This window comes from Coregonus lavaretus, assembly GCF_964263955.1.
Source record: "Coregonus lavaretus genome assembly, contig: HAP1_SCAFFOLD_3429, whole genome shotgun sequence".
Lineage (NCBI taxonomy): Eukaryota > Metazoa > Chordata > Actinopteri > Salmoniformes > Salmonidae > Coregonus > Coregonus lavaretus.
Window position 1 is genome coordinate 40001 of NW_028163117.1, and position 23388 is coordinate 63388.

A 23388-nucleotide genomic window follows, 5' to 3' on the forward strand; every position below is an offset into this window, starting at 1 on the left:
ATGGCAATTTGAATGCACAGAGATGCCGTGATGAGATCCTGAGGCCCATTGTCGTGCCGTTCATCCACCGCCACCACCTCATGTTTCAGCATGATAATGCACGGCCCCATGTCACAAGGATCTGTACACAATTCCAGGAAGCTGAAAATGTCCCAGTTCTTCCATGGCCTGCATACTCACCAGACATGTCATCCATTGAGCATGTTTGGGATGCTCTGGATCGACGTGTACAACAGCGTGTTCCAGTTCCTGCCAATATCCAGCAACTTCACACAGAAATTGAAGAGGAGTGGGACAACATTCCACAGGCCACAATCAACAGCCTGATCAACTCTATGCAAAGGAGATGTGTCGCGCTGCATGAGGCCAAAGTTGGTCACACCAGATACTGACTGGTTTTCTGACCCACACACTTACTTTTGCATTCCTGTATTTCCAGTCGTGTGAAATCCATAGATTAGGGCCTAATGAATCTATTTCAATTGACAGATTTCCTTTTTTGAACTGTAACTCTGTAAAATCGTTGAAATTGTTGCACGTTGCGTTGATATCTTTGTTCAGTGTAGTAAAACAGAGGCTAGAATCAGTGCAGTGAAAACACAGTACAATAGACTCCTAAGACGACCACTGAAGGTACAAATCACACTTCACTCATAACAAAACTATTAAATTATGTCAGGTTTGTCTGGTCATTCAAACGCAATTGAAGTCATTAAAAAATGTATCTTTAATTACAATAGTTACAAGGCAGACACGCGTACATCTCGTTAGAAACACACCAGTGACAGACAGCGTGGAGGAAGACGGCTAGCAAGACGACAAAACTGACAAGAACGGAGAAGGTTGGTCTTTATTGAAGGCACCCAAAAAAGTCTGGAACCCTGTTGAAAACATGAACTTAGATTCCATTTTCAGAGTTACGTCACAATAGGATTCAACTTCAGCTCAGAGTCCAATGAACTAAACCGACCAATCCATGAACTTGAGTCACACAATGATGACGTCATAGACATGAGTGCCGATGTCATAGTGATGATGTCATCAAGAAACCGACATATCCCTGGGCTCAGTGTTGTCCTCAGATAATCCATAAAAAAAGGCACTTTTCCTTGATTGTTCCATTTTCCTTTAGATATTTTTTGATTTAACAGGAGTCAATTCGACAAGCAGGGCACAAGATGAGGCTAAAAAGACTCCAGTGAGAGAAGACTGTTGCTGCATTATGTCCCCCCGGGACGAAGAGGACTATGGAAGTATTTTGGCAATACTGATTATAGGGCCTTATAGTGAAGCACTCCGCTCCTATAGAACAGGGGCTTCTTTCTCAGTAGGACTGGTACCTGGGGACTCTGGTTCTCCACAGGCCTCAGCTGAGCCAGGGGCTAGAGTAGTGGGTTTACCCAGGGTAGGGCCGTCTGTAGTGGGGGTGGGAGGTGGAGTAGTCCCCTGGGGCTGGTCGCTGGCTGGTTCAGATTCTGGTTCAGACTTCCTCTTCTTCCTCACGTGATAGTGGTGTTTCTTAGACTTGAGATGGGCTGGAGACAACAGAGAAAGCCGGACAGGTTTCAAGTCAGTGAGTTCAACGTCTGACAACCATAAACATAAAAGTTTGGTGCACGTTACGCCAAAGACATTGAGTGCCAATTCACGAGGAATAGCAGCTATATGTAACGTTCTCAGAAACACAGAACTGTCAAGTTTGAATTGGTCCTATTGTATACAGAGGGTCAGTCATGCCAAGACACAACGTTGGAAGAACATTGGCGTAACGCTTGCCCACCTGTCCACTCCAGGTCTCCGATGATCACCTTGTCACACAGCTCACAGGCGTGACGGCTTCGCTTGTTCCTCTGCCCTGCCCCCTCCACTTTTATTGGCTCAACTGCAGGCCGCTCCCCCTGGGCCGGAATTAAAGAAGAGGAAGTGGGAAAAAGCAAAACAAACTTTACTTTCATTTCATTTCATTTAGCTAAATTAAACAAACTAACATGACAGAAACTTTGACCAAAGAAAACAAAAATCAGGACTAAACACTGATAAAACTGTTTCCACCTTAGTAAGGCTATCCAGTATATGTAGGGCGGGGCTTAGGACAGTCTCCTCCCACTCTGACACGTCAGTCACATCCAGACCATACACTGCTGGGACGTTGTCCCCTGGTCCTGAAGAAAGACAGAGAGAGACAGAGACAGACGGACACAGAGGGTCTCATGTTACAGCCGGGCTGGACAGAGACATGAAGCCTGCTGGGACGTTGTCCCCTGGTCCTGACAAGAGAGAGACACAAGGCTTGCCTACTCCTATGGATGGATTTAAAAGCATTGGATTGGTGCAGGCGTGGGCTAAAGGGAGTTTCTGCCTTATTTCTCCTTTTAAATCATTGATGAGAGTGAACAAGAGCATGCTACAGAAAGAGGGGGAGACAATTGGGTTTCAGTGAGAGTCAATCATATGAGCTCAGTTTCCATCTCTAATGTATGAGAACAATACAGTATGCATGCCACTGCAGCTCTGACTGGACGCCATTGTGGCTCTACATTAATATAGTCCAGTGCAGCGGTGGTGTGAGTGAGTACAGAAGCCGCACCCTAGAGCAGTGTCAATCTGCTGACTCACACTGGCTCCATAATAGAATTCTCCCCCTCCCACCATCTCGGTCTGTATAGCAGTGAGAGCCACAACCCATTACTGATTTAGTCTCTGGCTCTTTACAAAATGGAATGGATAGAAGATACACACAGAGATATATAGCATGTAGTAGAGATATCTAGCATGTAGTAGAGATATCTAGCATGTAGAGACAGATATCTAGCATGTAGAGACAGAGATATCTAGCATGTAGTAGATATATCTAGCATGTAGAGACAGATATCTAGCATGTAGTAGAGATATCTAGCATGTAGTAGAGATATCTAGCATGTAGTAGAGATATCTAGCATGTAATAGAGACAGATATCTAGCATGTAGAGACATAGATATCTAGCATGTAGTAGAGATATCTAGCATGTAGTAGAGATATCTAGCATGTAGTAGAGATATCTAGCATGTAGTAGAGACAGAGATATCTAGCATGTAGAGACAGAGATATCTAGCATGTAGAGACAGAGATATCTAGCATGTAGTAGAGATATCTAGCATGTAGTAGAGATATCTAGCATGTAGTAGAGATATCTAGCATGTAGTAGAGATATCTAGCATGTAGTAGAGACAGAGATATATAGCATGTAGAGACAGAGATATCTAGCATGTAGTAGAGATATCTAGCATGTAGTAGAGATATCTAGCATGTAGTAGAGACAGAGATATCTAGCATGTAGTAGAGACAGAGATATCTAGCATGTAGTAGAGACAGAGATATCTAGCATGTAGTAGAGACATAGATATCTAGCATGTAGTAGAGATATCTAGCATGTAGTAGAGATATCTAGCATGTAGTAGAGATATCTAGCATGTAGTAGAGATATCTAGCATGTAGTAGAGATATCTAGCATGTAGTAGAGACAGAGATATCTAGCATGTAGAGACAGAGATATCTAGCATGTAGAGACAGATATATCTAGCATGTAGAGACAGATATATCTAGCATGTAGAGACAGAGATATCTAGCATGTAGTAGAGAGAGATATCTAGCATGTAGAGACAGAGATATCTAGCATGTAGTAGAGATATCTAGCATGTAGTAGAGATATCTAGCATGTAGTAGATATATCTAGCATGTAGTAGAGACAGAGATATCTAGCATGTAGAGACAGAGATATCTAGCATGTAGAGACAGAGATATCTAGCATGTAGAGACAGAGATATCTAGCATGTAGTAGAGATATCTAGCATGTAGAGACATATATATCTAGCATGTAGAGACAGAGATATCTAGCATGTAGTAGAGATATCTAGCATGTAGAGACAGATATATCTAGCATGTAGTAGAGATATCTAGCATGTAGTAGAGATATCTAGCATGTAGAGACAGAGATATCTAGCATGTAGTAGAGATATCTAGCATGTAGAGACAGATATATCTAGCATGTAGTAGAGACATATCTAGCATGTAGTATAGATATCTAGCACACAGTATAGACATATATCTAGTATGTAGTAGAGACAAATATCTAGCATGTAGTAGAGATATCTAGTACACATTACAGACATATATCTAGTATGTAGTAGAGATATATAGCATGTAGTAGAGCCAGATATCTAGTATGTAGTAGAGCTATCTAGCATGTAGTAGAGACAGATATCTAGTATGTAGTAGAGACAGATATCTAGCATGTAGTAGAGACAGATATCTAGCATGTAGTAGAGACAGATATCTAGCATGTAGTAAAGACAGATATCTAGCATGTAGTAGAGACATATATCTAGCATGTAGTAGAGACATATATCTAGCATGTAGTAGAGACATATATCTAGCATGTAGTAGAGACAGATATCTAGCATGTAGTAGAGACAGATATCTAGCATGTAGTAGAGACAGATATCTAGCATGTAGTAGAGATATATATCTAGCATGTAGTAGAGACAGATATCTAGCATGTAGTAGAGACAGATATCTAGCATGTAGTAGAGACAGATATCTAGCATGTAGTAGAGACAGATATCTAGCATGTAGTAGAGACAGATATCTAGCATGTAGTAGAGACAGATATCTAGCATGTAGTAGAGACGGATATCTAGCATGTAGTAGAGACAGATATCTAGCATGTAGTAGAGACAGATATCTAGCATGTAGTAGAGACATATATCTAGCATGTAGTAGAGACAGATATCTAGCATGTAGTAGAGACAGATATCTAGCATGTAGTAGAGACAGATATCTAGCATGTAGTAGAGACAGATATCTAGCATGTAGTAGAGACAGATATCTAGCATGTAGTAGAGACAGATATCTAGCATGTAGTAGAGACAGATATCTAGCATGTAGTAGAGACAGATATCTAGCATGTAGTAGAGATATCTAGCATGTAGTAGAGATATCTAGCATGTAGTAGAGACATCTAGCTGTAGTAGAGACATATATCTAGCATGTAGTAGAGACAGATATCTAGCATGTAGTAGAGACAGATATCTAGCATGTAGTAGATACAGATATCTAGCATGTAGTAGAGATATCTAGCATGTAGTAGAGACAACTAGCATGTAGTAGAGACATCTAGCTGTAGTAGAGACAGATATCTAGCATGTAGTAGAGACAGATATCTAGCATGTAGAGACAGATATCTAGCATGTAGTAGAGACAGATATCTAGCATATAGTAGAGACAGATATCTAGCATGTAGTAGAGACATCTAGCATGTAGTAGAGACATCTAGCATGTAGTAGAGACATCTAGCTGTAGTAGAGACATATCTAGCATGTAGTAGAGACAGATATCTAGCATGTAGTAGAGATATCTAGCATGTAGTAGAGACATCTAGCTGTAGTAGAGACATATATCTAGCATGTAGTAGAGACATATCTAGCATGTAGTAGAGACATATATCTAGCATGTAGTAGAGACAGATATCTAGCATGTAGTAGAGACAGATATCTAGCATGTAGTAGAGACAGATATCTAGCATGTAGTAGAGACAGATATCTAGCATGTAGTAGAGACAGATATCTAGCATGTAGTAGAGACAGATGTCTAGCATGTAGTAGAGACAGATATCTAGCATGTAGTAGAGACAGATATCTAGCATGTAGTAGAGACAGATATCTAGCATGTAGTAGAGACATCTAGCATGTAGTAGAGACATCTAGCTGTAGTAGAGACATATATCTAGCATGTAGTAGAGACAGATATCTAGCATGTAGTAGAGACAGATATCTAGCATGTAGTAGATACAGATATATAGCATGTAGTAGAGATATCTAGCATGTAGTAGAGACATCTAGCATGTAGTAGAGACATCTAGCATGTAGTAGAGACATCTAGCTGTAGTAGAGACAGATATCTAGCATGTAGTAGAGACAGATATCTAGCATGTAGTAGAGACATATCTAGCATGTAGTAGAGACATATATCTAGCATGTAGTAGAGACAGATATCTAGCATGTAGTAGAGACAGATATCTAGCATGTAGTAGATACAGATATCTAGCATGTAGTAGAGACAGATATCTAGCATGTAGTAGAGACAGATATCTAGCATGTAGTAGAGACAGATATCTAGCATGTAGTAGAGACAGATATCTAGCATGTAGTAGAGACAGATATCTAGCATGTAGTAGAGACAGATATCTAGCATGTAGTAGAGACAGATATCTAGCATGTAGTAGAGACAGATATCTAGCATGTAGTAGAGACAGATATCTAGCATGTAGTAGAGACAGATATCTAGCATGTAGTAGAGACAGATATCTAGCATGTAGTAGAGACAGATATCTAGCATGTAGTAGAGACAGATATCTAGCATGTAGTAGAGACAGATATCTAGCATGTAGTAGAGACAGATATCTAGCATGTAGTAGAGACAGATATCTAGCATGTAGTAGAGATATCTAGCATGTAGTAGAGACATCTAGCTGTAGTAGAGACATATATCTAGCATGTAGTAGAGACAGATATCTAGCATGTAGTAGAGACAGATATCTAGCATGTAGTAGATACAGATATCTAGCATGTAGTAGAGATATCTAGCATGTAGTAGAGACAACTAGCATGTAGTAGAGACATCTAGCTGTAGTAGAGACAGATATCTAGCATGTAGTAGAGACAGATATCTAGCATGTAGAGACAGATATCTAGCATGTAGTAGAGACAGATATCTAGCATATAGTAGAGACAGATATCTAGCATGTAGTAGATACAGATATCTAGCATGTAGTAGAGACATATATCTAGCATATAGTAGAGATAGATATCTAGCATGTAGTATAGACAGATATCTAGCATGTAGTAGAGACAGATATCTAGCATGTAGTAGAGACAGATATCTAGCATGTAGTAGAGACAGATATCTAGCATATAGTAGATACAGATATCTAGCATGTAGTAGAGACAGATATCTAGCATGTAGTAGAGACAGATATCTAGCATGTAGTAGAGACCGATATCTAGCATGTAGTAGAGACAGATATCTAGCATGTAGTAGAGACAGATATCTAGCATGTAGTAGAGATATCTAGCATGTAGTAGAGACATCTAGCATGTAGTAGAGACAGATATCTAGCATTTAGTAGAGACAGATATCTAGCATGTAGTAGATACAGATATCTAGCATGTAGTAGATACAGATATCTAGCATGTAGTAGAGACATCTAGCATGTAGTAGAGACATCTAGCATGTAGTAGAGACATCTAGCATGTAGTAGAGACATCTAGCTGTAGTAGAGACATCTAGCTGTAGTAGAGACAGATATCTAGCATGTAGTAGAGTCCGACTGATAAATCTGTGAATTGGCGGATGCCAGCAGAACGCCACCTGCCCCAATGCATAGTGCCAACTGTAAAGTTTGGTGGATGAGGAATAATTGTCTAGGGATTTTCATGGTTCAGGCTAGGCCCCTTAGTTCCAGTGAAGGGAAATCTTAACGCTACAGCATACAATGACATTCTAGACCATTCTGTGCTTCCAACTTTGTGGCAACAGTTTTGGGAAGGCCCTTTCCTGTTTCAGCATGACAATGCCCCCGTGCACAAAGCGAAGTCCATACAGAAATGGTTTGTCGAGATCGGTGTGGAAGAACTTGACTGGCCTGCACAGAGCCCTGACCTCAACCCCATCGAACACCTTTGGGATGAATTGGAACGCCCACTGCAAGCCAGGACTAATCGCCCAACATCAGTTCCCGACCTCACTAATGCTCTTGTGGCTGAATGGAAGCAAGTCCCCGCAGCAATGTTCCAACATCTAGTGGAAAGCCTTCCCAGAAGAGTGGAGGCTGTTATAGCAGCAAATGGGGGGGGGGGGGGGGGGGGACCAACTCCATGTTAATTTCCATGATTTTGGAATGAGATGTTCGACGAGCCGGTGTCAACATACTATTGGTCATGTAGTGTATCTAGCAAAGACAGGGACAAGCTGTGAGATAAACTGTCTGTCTCAGAGAGATGAAGGACTAGGGAGTGAGGCTATGCTTTTGGAAGGAGAGCTCCTAGACAAATATTCACAATGCCTCTAACAATTCAGGACACCTACACACACACACACACACACCCCGACTCACACACACACACCCCGACTCACACACACACACTTTCACACACACCCCGACTCACACACACACACACAGACACCGACTCTCACACACACACCCCGACTCTCACACACACCCCGACTCTCACACACACACACACACACACTCACAGACACCGACTCTCACACACACACCCCGACTCACACACACACAGACACCAACTCACACACACAGACAGACACCGACTCACACACAGACAATGACTCACACACCGACTCACACACACACACACACACACACACACACACACACACACACACACACACACACACACACACACACACACACACACACACACACACACCAGCTGGACCACACTGTCCTCAGGTAGACCCGATCACATTAACCTCAGGTAGACCCGATCACATTAACCTCAGGTAGACCCGATCACATTAACCTCAGGTAGACCCGATCACATTAACCTCAGATAGACCTGATTACATTAACCTCAGACCTGATCACATTAACCCCAACGATGGTTTAATCGTCCACACACACACATACAGTCTCTGGAGGGAAAGACAGAGTCAAACTACCATTTAATTAATTAATTAATTAATTACTTAATTAATTAATTAACATTTAATATCTTCTCATTGTTCTCTGTCAGACTGGGAGAGTTCCTCTGCGTCATAAAAAAGGAAACAATCTCTTTTATTTACTCTATAAAAAGTCCCATATAAAAGGATGTTTTCATAGAGGCACAAAATCCATCAACATTTGCCTACCTATATTCCTTTACAATAAAGCTGTTGTATATTCAACAGTAGTGTTATGGGAACAACAAATGGTGAACATACCTTTTCATGACCAATACCTCTCTTTTCTCTATTGACCTGCTGGTCACCGTTCAAATTCGAAACATTAACTGCCACTGTGCCACTATTTAACGCCTCACGTTATGTGACAACATAACAACGTGTGTTATGGGAGCAACAAACGGTGAAAAACGTACCTTTTCATGACCTAAACCTCTATTTTTTTTCTCTACTGACGCCTCCGATGCCCACACTTGTCTCAAAACAACATGTTAACTGGCAGGGTGCCACTGGGCCTCACCTCATGCTTGCCAACTGTTAATCAGACTCAGGTTTGTCTTTACAGACAGTGTGTGTGTGTGTGTCTGTTGTGTTTAAGTTGATGCTGTGTTGCTCTCACAACAGAACAGACAGCAGGTGGGAGAAGAGAGGAAAAGAACACCTGTCGTATCTACAGTACTCCCTCCCTCCCTCCCTCCCCTTCTCTCTCTCCTGGGGTTGCCAGATGACTGTTTTACAATCTGCCTGAAATCTTACTCTGCTAATCCTGACTGCTGTGAAAGGGTGGGGGGGGGGGGGGGGGGTGATGGAGGGATGGAGGGAGGGGAACCCTACCCTTCGGCACACACACTATCACCCTCCACTTCCCGTCTGGCTCAGAGGGGTATCAGTTCCACTCCAACACAAGGGATGGATCAAAGACTGAACCACATCTGACATAGCACAGCTGCTGTGTGTGTGTGTCCTTGTTTGTGAGTTAAGTGGTTTGTTTGCGTGTGTGTGTGTGTGTGTGTGTGTGTGTGTTGTGTGTATAGAAACAGTAGCACACCTGTTGCAACAAATGTCATCCGTCTCTCACGTGTGCATGTGTGTGTATATACACTGTGTGTGTATATATTGTGCGTGTGTGTATATACTGTATATGTGTGTGAGAGACAGAGGGAGGAGGTTGAAAGGGCAATCAAAATAGAAGGCACAAAAATGACTCCAACAGAGGGGGAGAGGGAAGAGAAGAGGGGGAGAGGGAAGAGAAGAGGGGGAGAGGGAAGAGAAGAGGGGGAGAGGGGGAGAGGGAAGAGAAGAGGGGGAGAGGGGGAGAGGGAAGAGAAGAGGGGGAGAGGGGGAAAGAGAAGAGAGGGAAAGAGAAACAGATGGGAGAGGGGGGAGAGGGGTGAGGGAGAGAGGAGGAGAGGGAAGAGAGAGGGAGAGGGGAGAGAGGGGGAGAGGGGAAGACGGAAGAGAAGGGGCGAGGGCAGAGGGGGAGAGAGGAGGAGAGGGGAGAGAGGGGGAGAGGAAAGAGAGGGAAGAGAGGGGGAGATAAGAGGGAGAAGAGAAGAGGGGGAAGAGAAGAGGGGGAAAGAGAAAGAGAGGGGAGAGGGGGGAGAGGGAGAGAGGGAAGAGAAGAGGGGGAAGAGAAGAGGGGGAAGAGAGGGAAAGAGAAGAGGGGGAAGAGAGGGAAAGAGAAGAGGGGGAAGAGAGGGAAAGAGAAAGAGAGGTGAGAGGGGGGAGAGGGGAGAGGGGGGGAGAGGGGAAGAGAGGGAGAGAGGGGAAGAGAGGGAAGAGAGTGAGAGAGGGGGAGAGGAAGAGGGGGACAGGAGGGAAGAGGGGGACAGGAGGAGAGAGGGGGACAGGAGGAGAGAGGGGGACAGGAGGAGAGAGGGGGACAGGAGGAGAGAGGGGGACAGGAGGAGAGAGAGGAACAGGAGGAGAGAGGGGGACAGGAGGAGAGAGGGGGAGAGGAGGCGAGAGGGGGAGAGGAGGAGAGGAGGAGAGGGAAGAGAGGGAAGAGAGGGAAGAGAGGGAAGAGAGGGGGAAGAGAGGGAAGAGAGGGAGAGAGGGGGAAGAGAGGGAAGAGAGGGAGAGAGGGGGAAGAGAGGGAGAGAGGGAGAAGAGAGGGGGAGAGGAGGAGAGGGAAGAGAGAAAGACAGGGGGAGGGAAGAGAGGGGAAGAGAGGGGAGAGAGGGGAAGAGAGGGGAGAGAGGGGAGAGAGGAGGAGAGGGAAGAGAGAAAGAGAGGGGGAGGGAAGAGAGGGGAAGAGAGGGGGAGGGAAGAGAGGGGAAGGGAAGAGAGGGGAAGAGAGGGGGAGGGAAGAGAGGGGAAGAGAAGAGAGAGAGAAGAGAGGGGGAGAGAGAGAGAGAGAGAGAGAGAGAGAGAGAGAGAGAGAGAGAGAGAGAGAGAGAGAGAGAGAGAGAGAGAGAGAGAGAGAGAGACAGAGAGAGAGAGAGAGAGAGAGAGACAGACAGAGACAGAGCGAGAGAGAGAGAGAGAGAGAGAAGAGAGAAATATTAAAGGGAGGAGAAAGAGAGCTAAACTTGTCCCTGGTTTAAACCCCGGAGACCTGGTCTGACCTGGCTTAACCTCTACTTAGACAATATAATATATCCCTGCACCAAGCTAGGTCAACCGGGGATTGGAGACAGGGAGAGGTTGCTAGCTTAGTGTTGACCGTAATAAAGCCTAACACTGGTAAACATCATGGTTGGCCAACACTGGCCCTGAGAGAAACTACTAAGCTTAATGGAGCTGTTCATCGACCATCCTCACCAAATTGACCCTAAGTGATCGATGATGTCTTATGACTAATGAATAAAGTACCCATCTATCTATTAGGTATGTAACGATTCACCGATACGCATAGGTCCCGGGTTCAAATGTTTAAGATATGAGTGCATCGGTCAGTGGGATCCCAAACCGATCCAAAATGTAGCATGCATCAGTCAGAAAATAGATTTTTGGCTCAAATTATTTTCTTTGTATCTTCCGAAAATACCTCTCAGCATCTTTTGTATCAAGCTGACCAACGAGAGGCAGGCCTATTCCTGATCGGATCACCTTCAGCATTCAAATGTCAGTCAAATGTATTGCGCAATATTAGGCTTCACTATACTGAACAAAAATATTAAACGCAACATGTAAAGGGTTTGTACCATGTTTCATGAGCTGAACTAAAAGACGGCTGAAATCTTCCATACGCACAAAAAAGCTTATTTCTCTCAATTTGTGCACACATTTGTTTACATCCCTGCTAGTGAGCATTTCTCCTTTGCCAAGATGATCCATCCACCTGACAGGTGTGGCATATCAAGAAGCTGATTAAACAGCATGATCATTACACAGGTGCCCCTTGTTCTGGGGACAATAAAAGGCCACTTTAAAATGTGCAGTTTTGTCACACAACACAATGCCACAGATGTCTCAAGTTTTAAGGGAGCGCGCAATTGGCATGCTGACTACAAGAATGTCCACCAGAGCTGTTCCCAGATAATTGAATGTTCATCTGTCTACCATAAACTGCCTCCAATGTTGTTTTTTAGAGAATTTGACACTACGTCCAACCGGCCTCACAACTGCAGACCACGTGTAACCACACCAGCCCAGGACATCCACATCCGGCTTCTTTACCTCCGGGATCGTCTGAGACCAGCCACCCGGACAGCTGATGAAACTGTGGGTTTGCACAACTGAAGAATTTCTGTACAAACTGTCAGAAACCGTCTCAGGGAAGCTCATCTGCATGCTCGTCATCCTCACCAGGGTCTTGACCTGACTGCAGTTCGGCGTCATAACCGACTTCAGTGGGAAAATGCTCACCTTCGATGGTCACTGGCACGCTGGAGAAGTGTGCTCTTCACAGATGAATCCCGGTTTCAACTGTACCGGGCAGATGGCAGAGTGCCCCATGGTGGCGGTGGGGTTATGGTATGGGCTGGCATAAGCTATGGACAACGAACACAATTACATTTTATCGTTGGCAATTTCAATGCACAGAGATACCGTGACGAGATCCTGCGGCCCATTGTCGTGCCATTCATCCGCCGCCATCACCTCATGTTTCAGCATGATAATGCACGGCCCCATATCGCAAGGATCTGCACACAATTCCTGGAAGCTGAAAATGTCCCAGTTCTTCCATGGCCTGTTTACTCTCCAGACATGTCACCCATTGAGCATGTTTGGGATGCTCTGGATCGACGTGTATGACAGTGTGTTCCAGTTCCCGCCAATATCCAGCAACTTCGCACAGCCATTGAAGAGGAGTGGAACAACATTCCACAGGCCACACACAAGTCTGATCAACTCTATGTGAAGGAGATGTGTCGCACTGCATAAGGCAAATGGTGGTATCTGTGACCAACAGATGCATATCTATTAGGGCCTAATACATTTATTTCAATTGACTGATTTCCTTATATATGAACTGTAACTCAGTAAAATCTTTGAAATTGTTGCATGTTGCGTTCATATTTTTGTTCAGTGTCGTTAAGTGACAACAAAAGTAATTTACTAGGTTATTTATATCAAATGTGCTGCTGAAAATTTTGTTTATTTTATTTTACCTTTATTTAACTAGGCAAGTCAGTTAAGAACAAATTCTTATTTACAATGACGGCCTACACCGACCAAACCCGGACGACGCTGGGCCAATAGTGCACCGCCCTATGGGACTCCCAATCACGGCCGGTTGTGATACAGCCTGGAATCGAACCAGGGGGTCTGTAGTGATGCTTCAAGCACTGAGATGCAGTGCCTTCGAACACTGCACCACTCGGGAGCCCGAGTTTTACCTGAATAGAACTAGCCTAAGCTACCGCCGGGGAGACAACTCTCATCTGGCTGTAGGTAGGCTACATGCTAATCGGGATAGGTAGGCTACATGCTAATCAGGATAGGTAGGCTACATGCTAATCAGGATAGGTAGGCTACATGCTAATCAGGATAGGTAGGCTACATGCTAATCAGGATAGGTAGGCTACATGCTAATCAGGATAGGTAGGCTACATGCTAATCAGGATAGGTAGGCTACATGCTAATCAGGATAGGTAGGCTACATGCTGATCAGGATAGGTAGGCTACATGCTAATCAGGATAGGTAGGCTACATGCTAATCAGGATAGGTAGGCTACATGCTAATCAGGATAGGTAGGCTACATGCTAATCAGGATAGGTAGGCTACATGCTGATCAGGATAGGTAGTCTACATGCTGATCAGGATAGGTAGGCTACATGCTAATCAGGATAGGTAGGCTACATGCTGATCAGGGCTTACTTTAGATTTTATTTAGATTGTCCAGATTCACCATCATTACTACATTTAACACTTTTAAAATCAGCAAAAATGACATTAATTAGTGGGTGATCGTGATTTCAATCATTCCCCCCCCTAACTGATAGTGGGGTGGTAGGTGCCCAGTTTCCCTTATGGCTCAGCTCAGGTGTCTACATACACCATAGACACAGGTCAGCTCAGAGAGGCCCAGCTCAGAGAGGCCCAGCTCAGAGAAGCAGATTTTAATTTAGAATCGCACCGAATCGTTTCAAACTAAAACGTATGGTCCCTGTCTCATATCGGAGCCCATGTGATCGAATCGTCTTGAAAAGGCAAAGATGCACAACCCTAGTATCCTTCTATCCAGGGGTGAAAGTACGGTCCGGTCCGGTCCGGTACGCCATCCCGGCAAAATAAATAGTGGGGTTACGCCATACAGGTCTACCATAATACTTAAAACAAAATGTCAAGACAACTGTCGGGTTTTACAACATTATGTTTCATGAACGCATTTCAGCCGCACGGGTGGTATATACACTCCAAAATGCGGGGTGGTTCCAAGAGAACACTGATTATTTTCCAAGGCAGAGAGAAGAGGAGTGGCCAGAGAGGAGAGGAGTGGCCAGAGAGGAGAGGAGTGGCCAGAGAGGAGAGGAGAGGCCAGAGAGGAGAGGAGTGGTCAGAGAGGAGAGGAGTGGCAGAGAGGAGAGGAGTGGCAGAGAGGAGAGGAGTGGCAGAGAGGAGAGGAGTGGCAGAGAGGAGAGGAGTGGCAGAGAGGAGAGGAGTGGTCAGAGAGGAGAGGAGTGGCAGAGAGGAGAGGAGTGGCAGAGAGGAGAGGAGTGGCAGAGAGGAGAGGAGTGGCCAGAGAGGAGAGGAGTGGCAGAGAGGAGAGGAGTGGTCAGAGAGGAGAGGAGTGGCAGAGAGGAGAGGAGTGGCAGAGAGGAGAGGAGTGGCCAGAGAGGAGAGGAGTGGCAGAGAGGAGAGGAGTGGTCAGAGAGGAGAGGAGTGGCAGAGAGGAGAGGAGTGGCAGAGAGGAGAGGAGTGGCAGAGAGGAGAGGAGAGGAGTGGCAGAGAGGAGAGGAGTGGCAGAGAGGAGAGGAGTGGCGGAGAGGAGAGGAGTGGCAGAGAGGAGAGGAGAGGAGTGGCGGAGAGGAGAGGAGAGGAGTGGCAGAGAGGAGAGGAGTGGCAGAGAGGAGAGGAGTGGCCGAGAGGAGAGGAGAGGAGTGGCAGAGAGGAGAGGAGAGGAGTGGCGGAGAGGAGAGGAGAGGAGTGGCAGAGAGGAGAGGAGAGGAGTGGCAGAGAGGAGAGGAGAGGAGTGGCAGAGAGGAGAGGAGAGGAGTGGCAGAGAGGAGAGGAGTGGCCGAGAGGAGAGGAGAGGAGTGGCAGAGAGGAGAGGAGAGGAGTGGCAGAGAGGAGAGGAGAGGAGAGGAGTGGCAGAGAGGAGAGGAGAGGAGTGGCGGAGAGGAGAGGAGAGGAGTGGCAGAGAGGAGAGGAGAGGAGTGGCGGAGAGGAGAGGAGAGGAGTGGCGGAGAGGAGAGGAGAGGAGAGGAGAGGAGAGGAGAGGAGAGGAGAGGCAGAGAGGAGAGGAGAGGAGAGGCAGAGAGGAGAGGAGTGGCAGAGAGGAGAGGAGTGGCAGAGAGGAGAGGAGTGGCAGAGAGGAGAGGAGTGGCCGAGAGGAGAGGAGAGGAGTGGCAGAGAGGAGAGGAGTGGCAGAGAGGAGAGGAGAGGAGTGGCAGAGAGGAGAGGAGTGGCGGAGAGGAGAGGAGTGGCAGAGAGGAGAGGAGTGGCCGAGAGGAGAGGAGAGGAGTGGCGGAGAGGAGAGGAGTGGCGGAGAGGAGAGGAGTGGCAGAGAGGAGAGGAGAGGAGTGGCAGAGAGGAGAGGAGAGGAGTGGCAGAGAGGAGAGGAGAGGAGTGGCAGAGAGGAGAGGAGAGGAGTGGCGGAGAGGAGAGGAGAGGAGTGGCGGAGAGGAGAGGAGAGGAGTGGCGGAGAGGAGAGGAGAGGAGTGGCGGAGAGGAGAGGAGAGGAGAGGAGTGGCGGAGAGGAGAGGAGAGGAGTGGCGGAGAGGAGAGGAGAGGAGAGGAGAGGAGAGGAGAGGAGAGGAGAGGAGAGGAGAGGAGAGGAGAGGAGAGGAGAGGCAGAGAGGAGAGGAGTGGCAGAGAGGAGAGGAGTGGCCGAGAGGAGAGGAGAGGAGAGGAGAGGAGAGGAGAGGAGAGGAGAGGAGAGGAGAGGAGAGGAGAGGAGAGGAGAGGAGAGGAGAGGAGAGGAGAGGAGAGGAGAGGAGAGGAGAGGAGAGGAGAGGAGAGGAGAGGAGAGGAGAGGAGAGGCAGAGAGGAGAGGAGAGGAGTGGCCGAGACTGACGCGCACGGACATAATGACATCAGTAGACATCAATTCAGGCTAAAGGAGTAGACATAATGACACTTTTTGGTGTTTTAAGAGACGTTTCTTTCCAATCATCAAATGGCGGGTGTGCAAGCACGTAGTCGGTCCCGTACCGGGAAGACATCCACTTTCACCCCTGCATCTATCTAATGATTCCGGATAGATTTGTCGCCGGTGACGCTTGGTAAAGGGGATTGGACATTCAGAAAGGTAGCTAATCGCCAGTGACGCTTGGTAAAGGGGATTGGACATTCAGAAAGGTAGCTAATCGCCAGTGACGCTTGGTAAAGGGGATTGGACATTCAGAAAGGTAGCTAATCGCCAGTGACGCTTGGTAAAGGGGATTGGACATTCAGAAAGGTAGCTAATCGCCAGTGACGCTTGGTAAAGGGGATTGGACATTCAGAAAGGTAGCTAACTCCATATCAGTCTATTGCAAAACAGCCTAGCACGCTTGTAAACATACTACTGATCCCAATCGAAGTCATTAATGTCATTAACTTGATGTTCATCCACCATCATCATCATTAAAATGACTTCTAAATGACTGACGTGTTGTTTGACTGATGAATCCGGATAGTCACGGAGCTTAGTAAAGGAGATTAAGAGAGGCAGCTAACTGGATAAAGACAGCCTACCCCTCTGGCAGGCCAGCACATCCAGCTAACTGGATAAAGACAGCCTACCCCTCTGGCAGGCCAGCACATCCAGCTAACTGGATAAAGACAGCCTACCCCTCTGGCAGGCCAGCACATCCAGCTAACTGGATAAAGACAGCCTACCCCTCTGGCAGGCCAGCACATCCAGCTAACTGGATAAAGACAGCCTACCCCTCTGGCAGGCCAGCACATCCAGCTAACTGGATAAAGACAGCCTACCCCTCTGGCAGGCCAGCACATCCAGCTAACTGGATAAAGACAGCCTACCCCTCTGGCAGGCCAGCACATCCAGCTAACTGGATAAAGACAGCCTACCCCTCTGGCAGGCCAGCACATCCAGCTAACTGGATAAAGACAGCCTACCCCTCTGGCAGGCCAGCACATCCAGCTAACTGGATAAAGACAGCCTACCCCTCTGGCAGGCCAGCACATCCAGCTAACTGGATAAAGACAGCCTACCCCTCTGGCAGGCCAGCACATCCACAGTACCTACTGACACCAACGCCTTAATGTTGGAAACAAATATCATTATGTTGTCATCCAATTTTCCAAGCACACATTGTTTTACATACAGCAGGTTTTTAAATAACCGTTTTTAAAAAGGACCAAAGAGTTCGGTCTGCTTCGTGGAAAAGACATTGGGATACTGATATAGTCACAGCACTAGTAGCTAGCTAAGTCAGCCTAACACTCTGGGAAGTATCATGATTGGCCAACACCGTCTGGCCCTCAGTGGAGGCCGTCATTAACATCATTACCGATGTTGATTGACCATCGTCAGCTGCTAGTGACGGTGAAGAAAGCTCGGAGCTAAGCACCGATGCTGGCCAGACAAGCAGACACCCAGGCACGCAATGTGCGCACACAAACCGTCTCACACACAGAGTGTCTCTCTCACACACACAGACACACACACATACACACACACACAGAGTCTCTCTCACACACACACACAGAGTCTCACACACACAGAGTCTCTCTCACACACACAGACACACACACACACACACAGAGAGAGTCTCTCACACACACACAAAGTCTCACACACACAGAGTCTCTCTCACACACACACACACACAGAGTCTCTCACACACACAGTCTCTCTCACACACACAGACACACACACACACACACACAGACACACACACACAGAGAGTCTCTCTCACACACACACACACACAGAGTCTCTCACACACACACACACACAGAGTCTCTCACACACACACACACACACACACACACACACAGAGAGTCTCTCTCACACACACACACACACACACAGAGTCTCTCACACACACAGAGTCTCTCTCACATACACACTGTCTCTCACACACACAGAGTCTCTCACACACACACACACACACACAGAGTCTCTCACACACACACACAGTCTCTCACACACACAGAGTCTCTCACACACAGAGTCTCTCACACACACACACACACACACACACAGAGTCTCTCACACACACACACAGAGTCTCTCACACACACACACACACACAGAGTCTCTCACACACACAGAGTCTCTCTCACACACAGAGTCTCTCACACACACACACACAGAGTCTCTCACACACACACACACACACACACAGAGTCTCTCACACACACAGAGTCTCTCTCACACACAGAGTCTCTCTCACACACAGAGTCTCTCACACACACACAGTCTCTCTCACACACAGTCTCTCTCACAAACAGTCTCTCTCACAAACAGTCTCTCTCACAAACACACCTTCTCTCTCACACACACACACACACACAGAGTCTCTCACACACACACCGTCTCTCTCACACACAGAGTCTCTCTCAGACAGTCTCTCTCTCTCTCACACGTACGCAATGCACAAACACAGCCTATCCATCTGCCGCAGGCCACTGAGGTCAGACAGAGAGGTGATGAGGAGTGAGGAGGAGTGAGGAGGGGTGAGGAGGGGTGAGGAGGGGTGAGGAGGGGTGAGGAGGGGTGAGGAGGTTTAAGCCACTTTTGTCCTAACTGGATTAGGACTGGAGGAGACGAGGGGGGAGGAAGAGGCTAGCGTGAGAGACAGGTGGGGGACCAAGGATCAGGGCTAAGGGGTTAGTGCAGGTCAAAAGTGCTTCAGGCTGTCTGGATGTCTGGATGCCCAATCCCCCACTCAATGCCTAGACCCTACTCAATAGGACCTAGACACTTCATGTAACCCCTAAGCACTTCAGTAGATCTGAAATGAATGGATAGGTTACAGGTATAATCTATATGGTCATGGCTAGTGGCTCCAATGTGGAATACCCCCTCTCTCTCTCACACACACTTTCATTACCATACAAACTATCAAATAGGGGGAGTGCTGTTTGGAGTGTTTCTTGGCTGTGTATGATTGTGTGTGTCCTTGTGTGTGTGTGTGTGTCCTTGTGTGTGTGTGTGTGTGTCCTTGTGTGTGAGGTCTTCCATCCTTGTAGGGGACCCCAAATCCCCAAAAGTCCCCAAAAGGATGGTAAAACAAGGGATATACTCCCCATGAGGACGAAGGCTATTTTCAGCTTAGGGGTTAGGCTTAGAATTAGGGTTAGGGGTTCATGGTTAGGTTCAGGGTTTGGGTTTTTACGGGCTCCAACGAGGATAGAAAAACATCATGTGTGTGTGTGTGTGTGTGTGTGTGTGCACGTGTGTCACTGATTACTAAAGCATCATGTTGATAACACACACACACACAGAAGAGATGAGGAAGAGGGGGAGGGGAGGAAGAGAGGAACAGACGGTGGGATGGAGGTACTCACTCTTGAGGAAGCGATTCCGGACCCATTTATTCTGTTTCCTGGCGTACCGTCTAGTAGCCATCTTCAGATTCTCTACACCTGAGAGAAAGAGCTGTCAATCAAATCTCACACACACACACACACGGAGTAGACACACACCAGGGTTTCCGTAATAGCTGGCTTTTGGCTCCCCCCAAAATGAAAAGCTGATAAATAATAATGCATCTCAGCCTTTTGATTGACGTAAACACCAGTGGATGAGAGCTGCTGACAGATCGAAAAGGTGTTTGTTGCTGCTGGAGTGAAATGGGCTTTAATAAGATCAATCATTGTGCAACAATTCTAAAGTCAATCCCATGTATAAAAAAAAAGAGAAAAAAAAGAAAATGGCCACTATAAAAAAAAGAGCTACTATTTTTATTTCCCAACTGGTAATTGAAGCTCGCTTCCCATTCGCTATTCCATTTCATAGGCAACTAGGCAGGCTTCAGCGCCTCACACACCACTCTGCAATGAGCTGGAGGCGGGATGCATTTTGAAAAACATATACTTCAAATCGTTTGAAACCTGAACGTTTTATTAGATATTATGAAGCGTGTCTTACCTTGCTACCTTACTATTCGTAATGTGAGGCGTAGATTGGATAGTCATAATTTAGGCTAATAATGTAACTCAATCACGGTTAGCGTTAGCGGCTTGGAGTAGGCCGAGGCTATCTCAGACAGGCTACATTTATTCTCCTTTCTTTGAAAATGTTGGCCTTTTACAAACACATTTCATGCAATTCTACTACACAGTGTATGACTGGAAACATTAGCAGAATCTTTTTTAATACCACAAATTACAGGGTAGTCTTACTCTGCTGACACTGACAAACAGATCAATAAAAACGACGTTGTCTGATCCATATAATGGGCCTAGGAGAAGGGGGGGACACAAATACAATAATGACGTCCATCTAACCTGGAAGAGGAAATGATTGTCCAAAAACAAACAAAAGTGGCACTGACCCCAATGAAAAAGACAGTGAATATACAGACTCAGCGGGGACATGGGTCAGTGATCTCCGCAGGAGCCAATAAGATAGGCTACTGTTCGCTCAATTGAGTTAAGAATGTTGATAACTAAAAGACAGATCGGAGTCTTTTCATTGTCATATCTTTACAGCAATAGCCATTTGCTTTCCAACAGTTTTTCCCCGTGATTGTATTTTTAAATATTGCGCTATGCCTGGCTGGATCTCTCTGCTTTTCACAGACGGTCGCAACTCAACAATAATCTATTTGGTATTTGCAGCGCGCACTGCCCAAATTGCGGGCTCTTCTGGCTGTAGGCTATGCGATTTAAAACAACCCACAGAAGCTAATGATCATCTGTGGCCAAATCATGCTTTCTGGTGTAATAGTCTATTTGGAATTATTGTATTTATTTCTGCATAGACAGGAGTAAGCTAATTAGGCTATATAATTTTGGCAATATTTAATTTCCCCTAGCTTAGCTTCCCCTGGACGCGGTGCCTATATATTCTAACGTCTTCAAATCGCTCATCGGGAATTCGGTAAGAATGACGCACGCCGCTGCGTCCTAGTAGCATGTTCTGTTAAGATGAATTACCAAAATACTAAATGTTATTTCTGTCATACTGAGAAACGTGTGGGTGGACGCTCTAATCAGGTTACACAACCAATGCATTTGGGCCTGGTACATTTCTTACCATTTCTGGTAAATTAAAAACGCTGCCGGTCAAATGTACGGCGCCACATCTTCCTAATGGAAACCCTGGAACACACACACACACACCTTTGGTCCTGAGCGTGTCTCTGTCCTCCTGTGTAGTCTCATCAGGACAGGTCAGGTATTCATGGAACTCCTTAAAACCTATAGACTGGAATATACCGTGCTGGTAGTTCTGACTGAGAGAGAGAGAGAAGGAGACAGTTAGCAAGGGGGTGACAGAGAGAGGCGAGAGAGAGAGAGGAGGAGACAGTTAGCAAGGGGGTGACAGAGAGAGGCGAGAGAGAGAGAGGAGGAGACAGTTAGCAAGGGGGTGACAGAGAGAGGCGAGAGAGAGAGGAAGTGGAGAAAGGGAGTAACATATGATTATAGCAGTATTAGTATTATTGCCATCAATTCCTCCAAAAACAATAACTGAGTGTCACAGTCTTGAGCTAGACCTCCATCCCTCTCTCTCTCTCCGATACCTCCATCCCTCTCTCTCTCTCCGATACCTCCATCCCTCTCTCTCTCCGATACCTCCATCCCTCTCTCTCTCTCTCTCTCTCTGATACCTCCATCCATCCCTCTCTCTCTCTCCGATACCTCCATCCCTCTCTCTCTCTCTCTGATACCTCCATCCCTCTCTCTCTCTCTCTCTCTCTCTCTGATACCTCCATCCCTCTCTCTCTCTCTCTCCAATACCTCCATCTCTATCTCTCTCTCTCTCTCTGATACCTCCATCCCTCTCCCTCCGATACCTCCATCCCCCTCTCTCTCTCTCCGATACCTCCATCCCTCGCTCTCTCTCTCTCCGATACCTCCATCCCTCTCTCTCTCTCTCTCTCTCTCTCCGATACCTCCCTCCCTCTCTCTCTCTCTCTCTCCGATACCTCCATCCCTCTCTCTCTCTCTCTCCGATACCTCCATCCCTCTCTCCCTCTCTCCGATACCTCCATCCCTCTCTCTCTCTCTCTCTCTCCGATACCTCCATCCCTCTCTCTCTCTCTCTCCGATACCTCCATCCCTCTCTCTCTCTCTCAGATACCTCCATCCCTCTCTGTCTCCGATACCTCCATCCCTCTCTCCCTCTCTCTCCGATACCTCCATCCCTCTCTCTCTCTCTCCGATACCTCCATCCCTCTCTCTCTCTCTCTCCGATACCTCCATCCCTCGCTCTCTCTCTCTCCGATACCTCCATCCCTCTCTCTCTCTCTCTCTCCGATACCTCCATCCCTCTCTCTCTCTCTCTCCGATACCTCCATCCCTCTCTCTCTCTCTCTCCGATACCTCCATCCCTCTCTCTCTCTCTCTCCGATACCTCCATCCCTCTCTCTCTCTCTCTCTCTCCGATACCGCCATCCCTCTCTCTCTCTCTCTCTCCGATACCTCCATCCCTCTCTCTCTCTCTCTCGATACCTCCATCCCTCTCTCTCTCTCTCCGATACCTCCATCCCTCTCTCTCTCTCTCTCCGATACCTCCATCTCCCTCTCTCTCCGATACCTCCATCTCTCTCTCTCTCTCCGATGCCCCCATCCCTCTCTCTCTCTCTCTCCGATACCTCCATCCCTCTCTCTCTCTCCGATACCTCCATCTCCCTCTCTCTCCGATACCTCCATCTCTCTCTCTCTCCGATGCCTCCATCCCTCTCTGTCTCCGATACCTCCATCCCTCTCTCTCCTCTCCGATACCTCCATCTCTCTCTCTCTCCGATGCCTCCATCCCTCTCTCTCTCTCCGATACCTCCATCCCTCTCTCTCTCCCTCTCTCCGATACCTCCATCCCTCTCTCTCTCTCTCCGATACCTCCATCCCTCTCTCTCTCTCTCCGATGCCTCCATCCCTCTCTCTCTCTCCGATGCCTCCATCCCTCTCTCTCTCTCTCTCTCTCCGATACCTCCATCCC

At 46.8% G+C, this 23388-nt stretch overlaps 1 protein-coding gene across 1 annotated transcript; it reads right to left on the reverse strand.

Annotated features, from left to right (window-relative positions):
• Positions 1 to 703: 703 nt before the first annotated feature.
• LOC311118458 (tRNA dimethylallyltransferase-like) lies at positions 704 to 21678 on the reverse strand. The gene is made up of 5 exons (XM_084193255.1): positions 21570 to 21678; positions 19791 to 19868; positions 2053 to 2162; positions 1781 to 1898; positions 704 to 1535 (listed from the first exon to the last, which is right to left on the reverse strand). The coding sequence occupies exons 2-5, from the start codon at positions 19849 to 19851 to the stop codon at positions 1303 to 1305; spliced, it is 522 nt and encodes a 173-aa protein (XP_084049381.1). The 5' UTR covers positions 19852 to 19868; positions 21570 to 21678; the 3' UTR covers positions 704 to 1302.
• Between the last annotated feature and the right edge of the window lie 1710 nt (positions 21679 to 23388).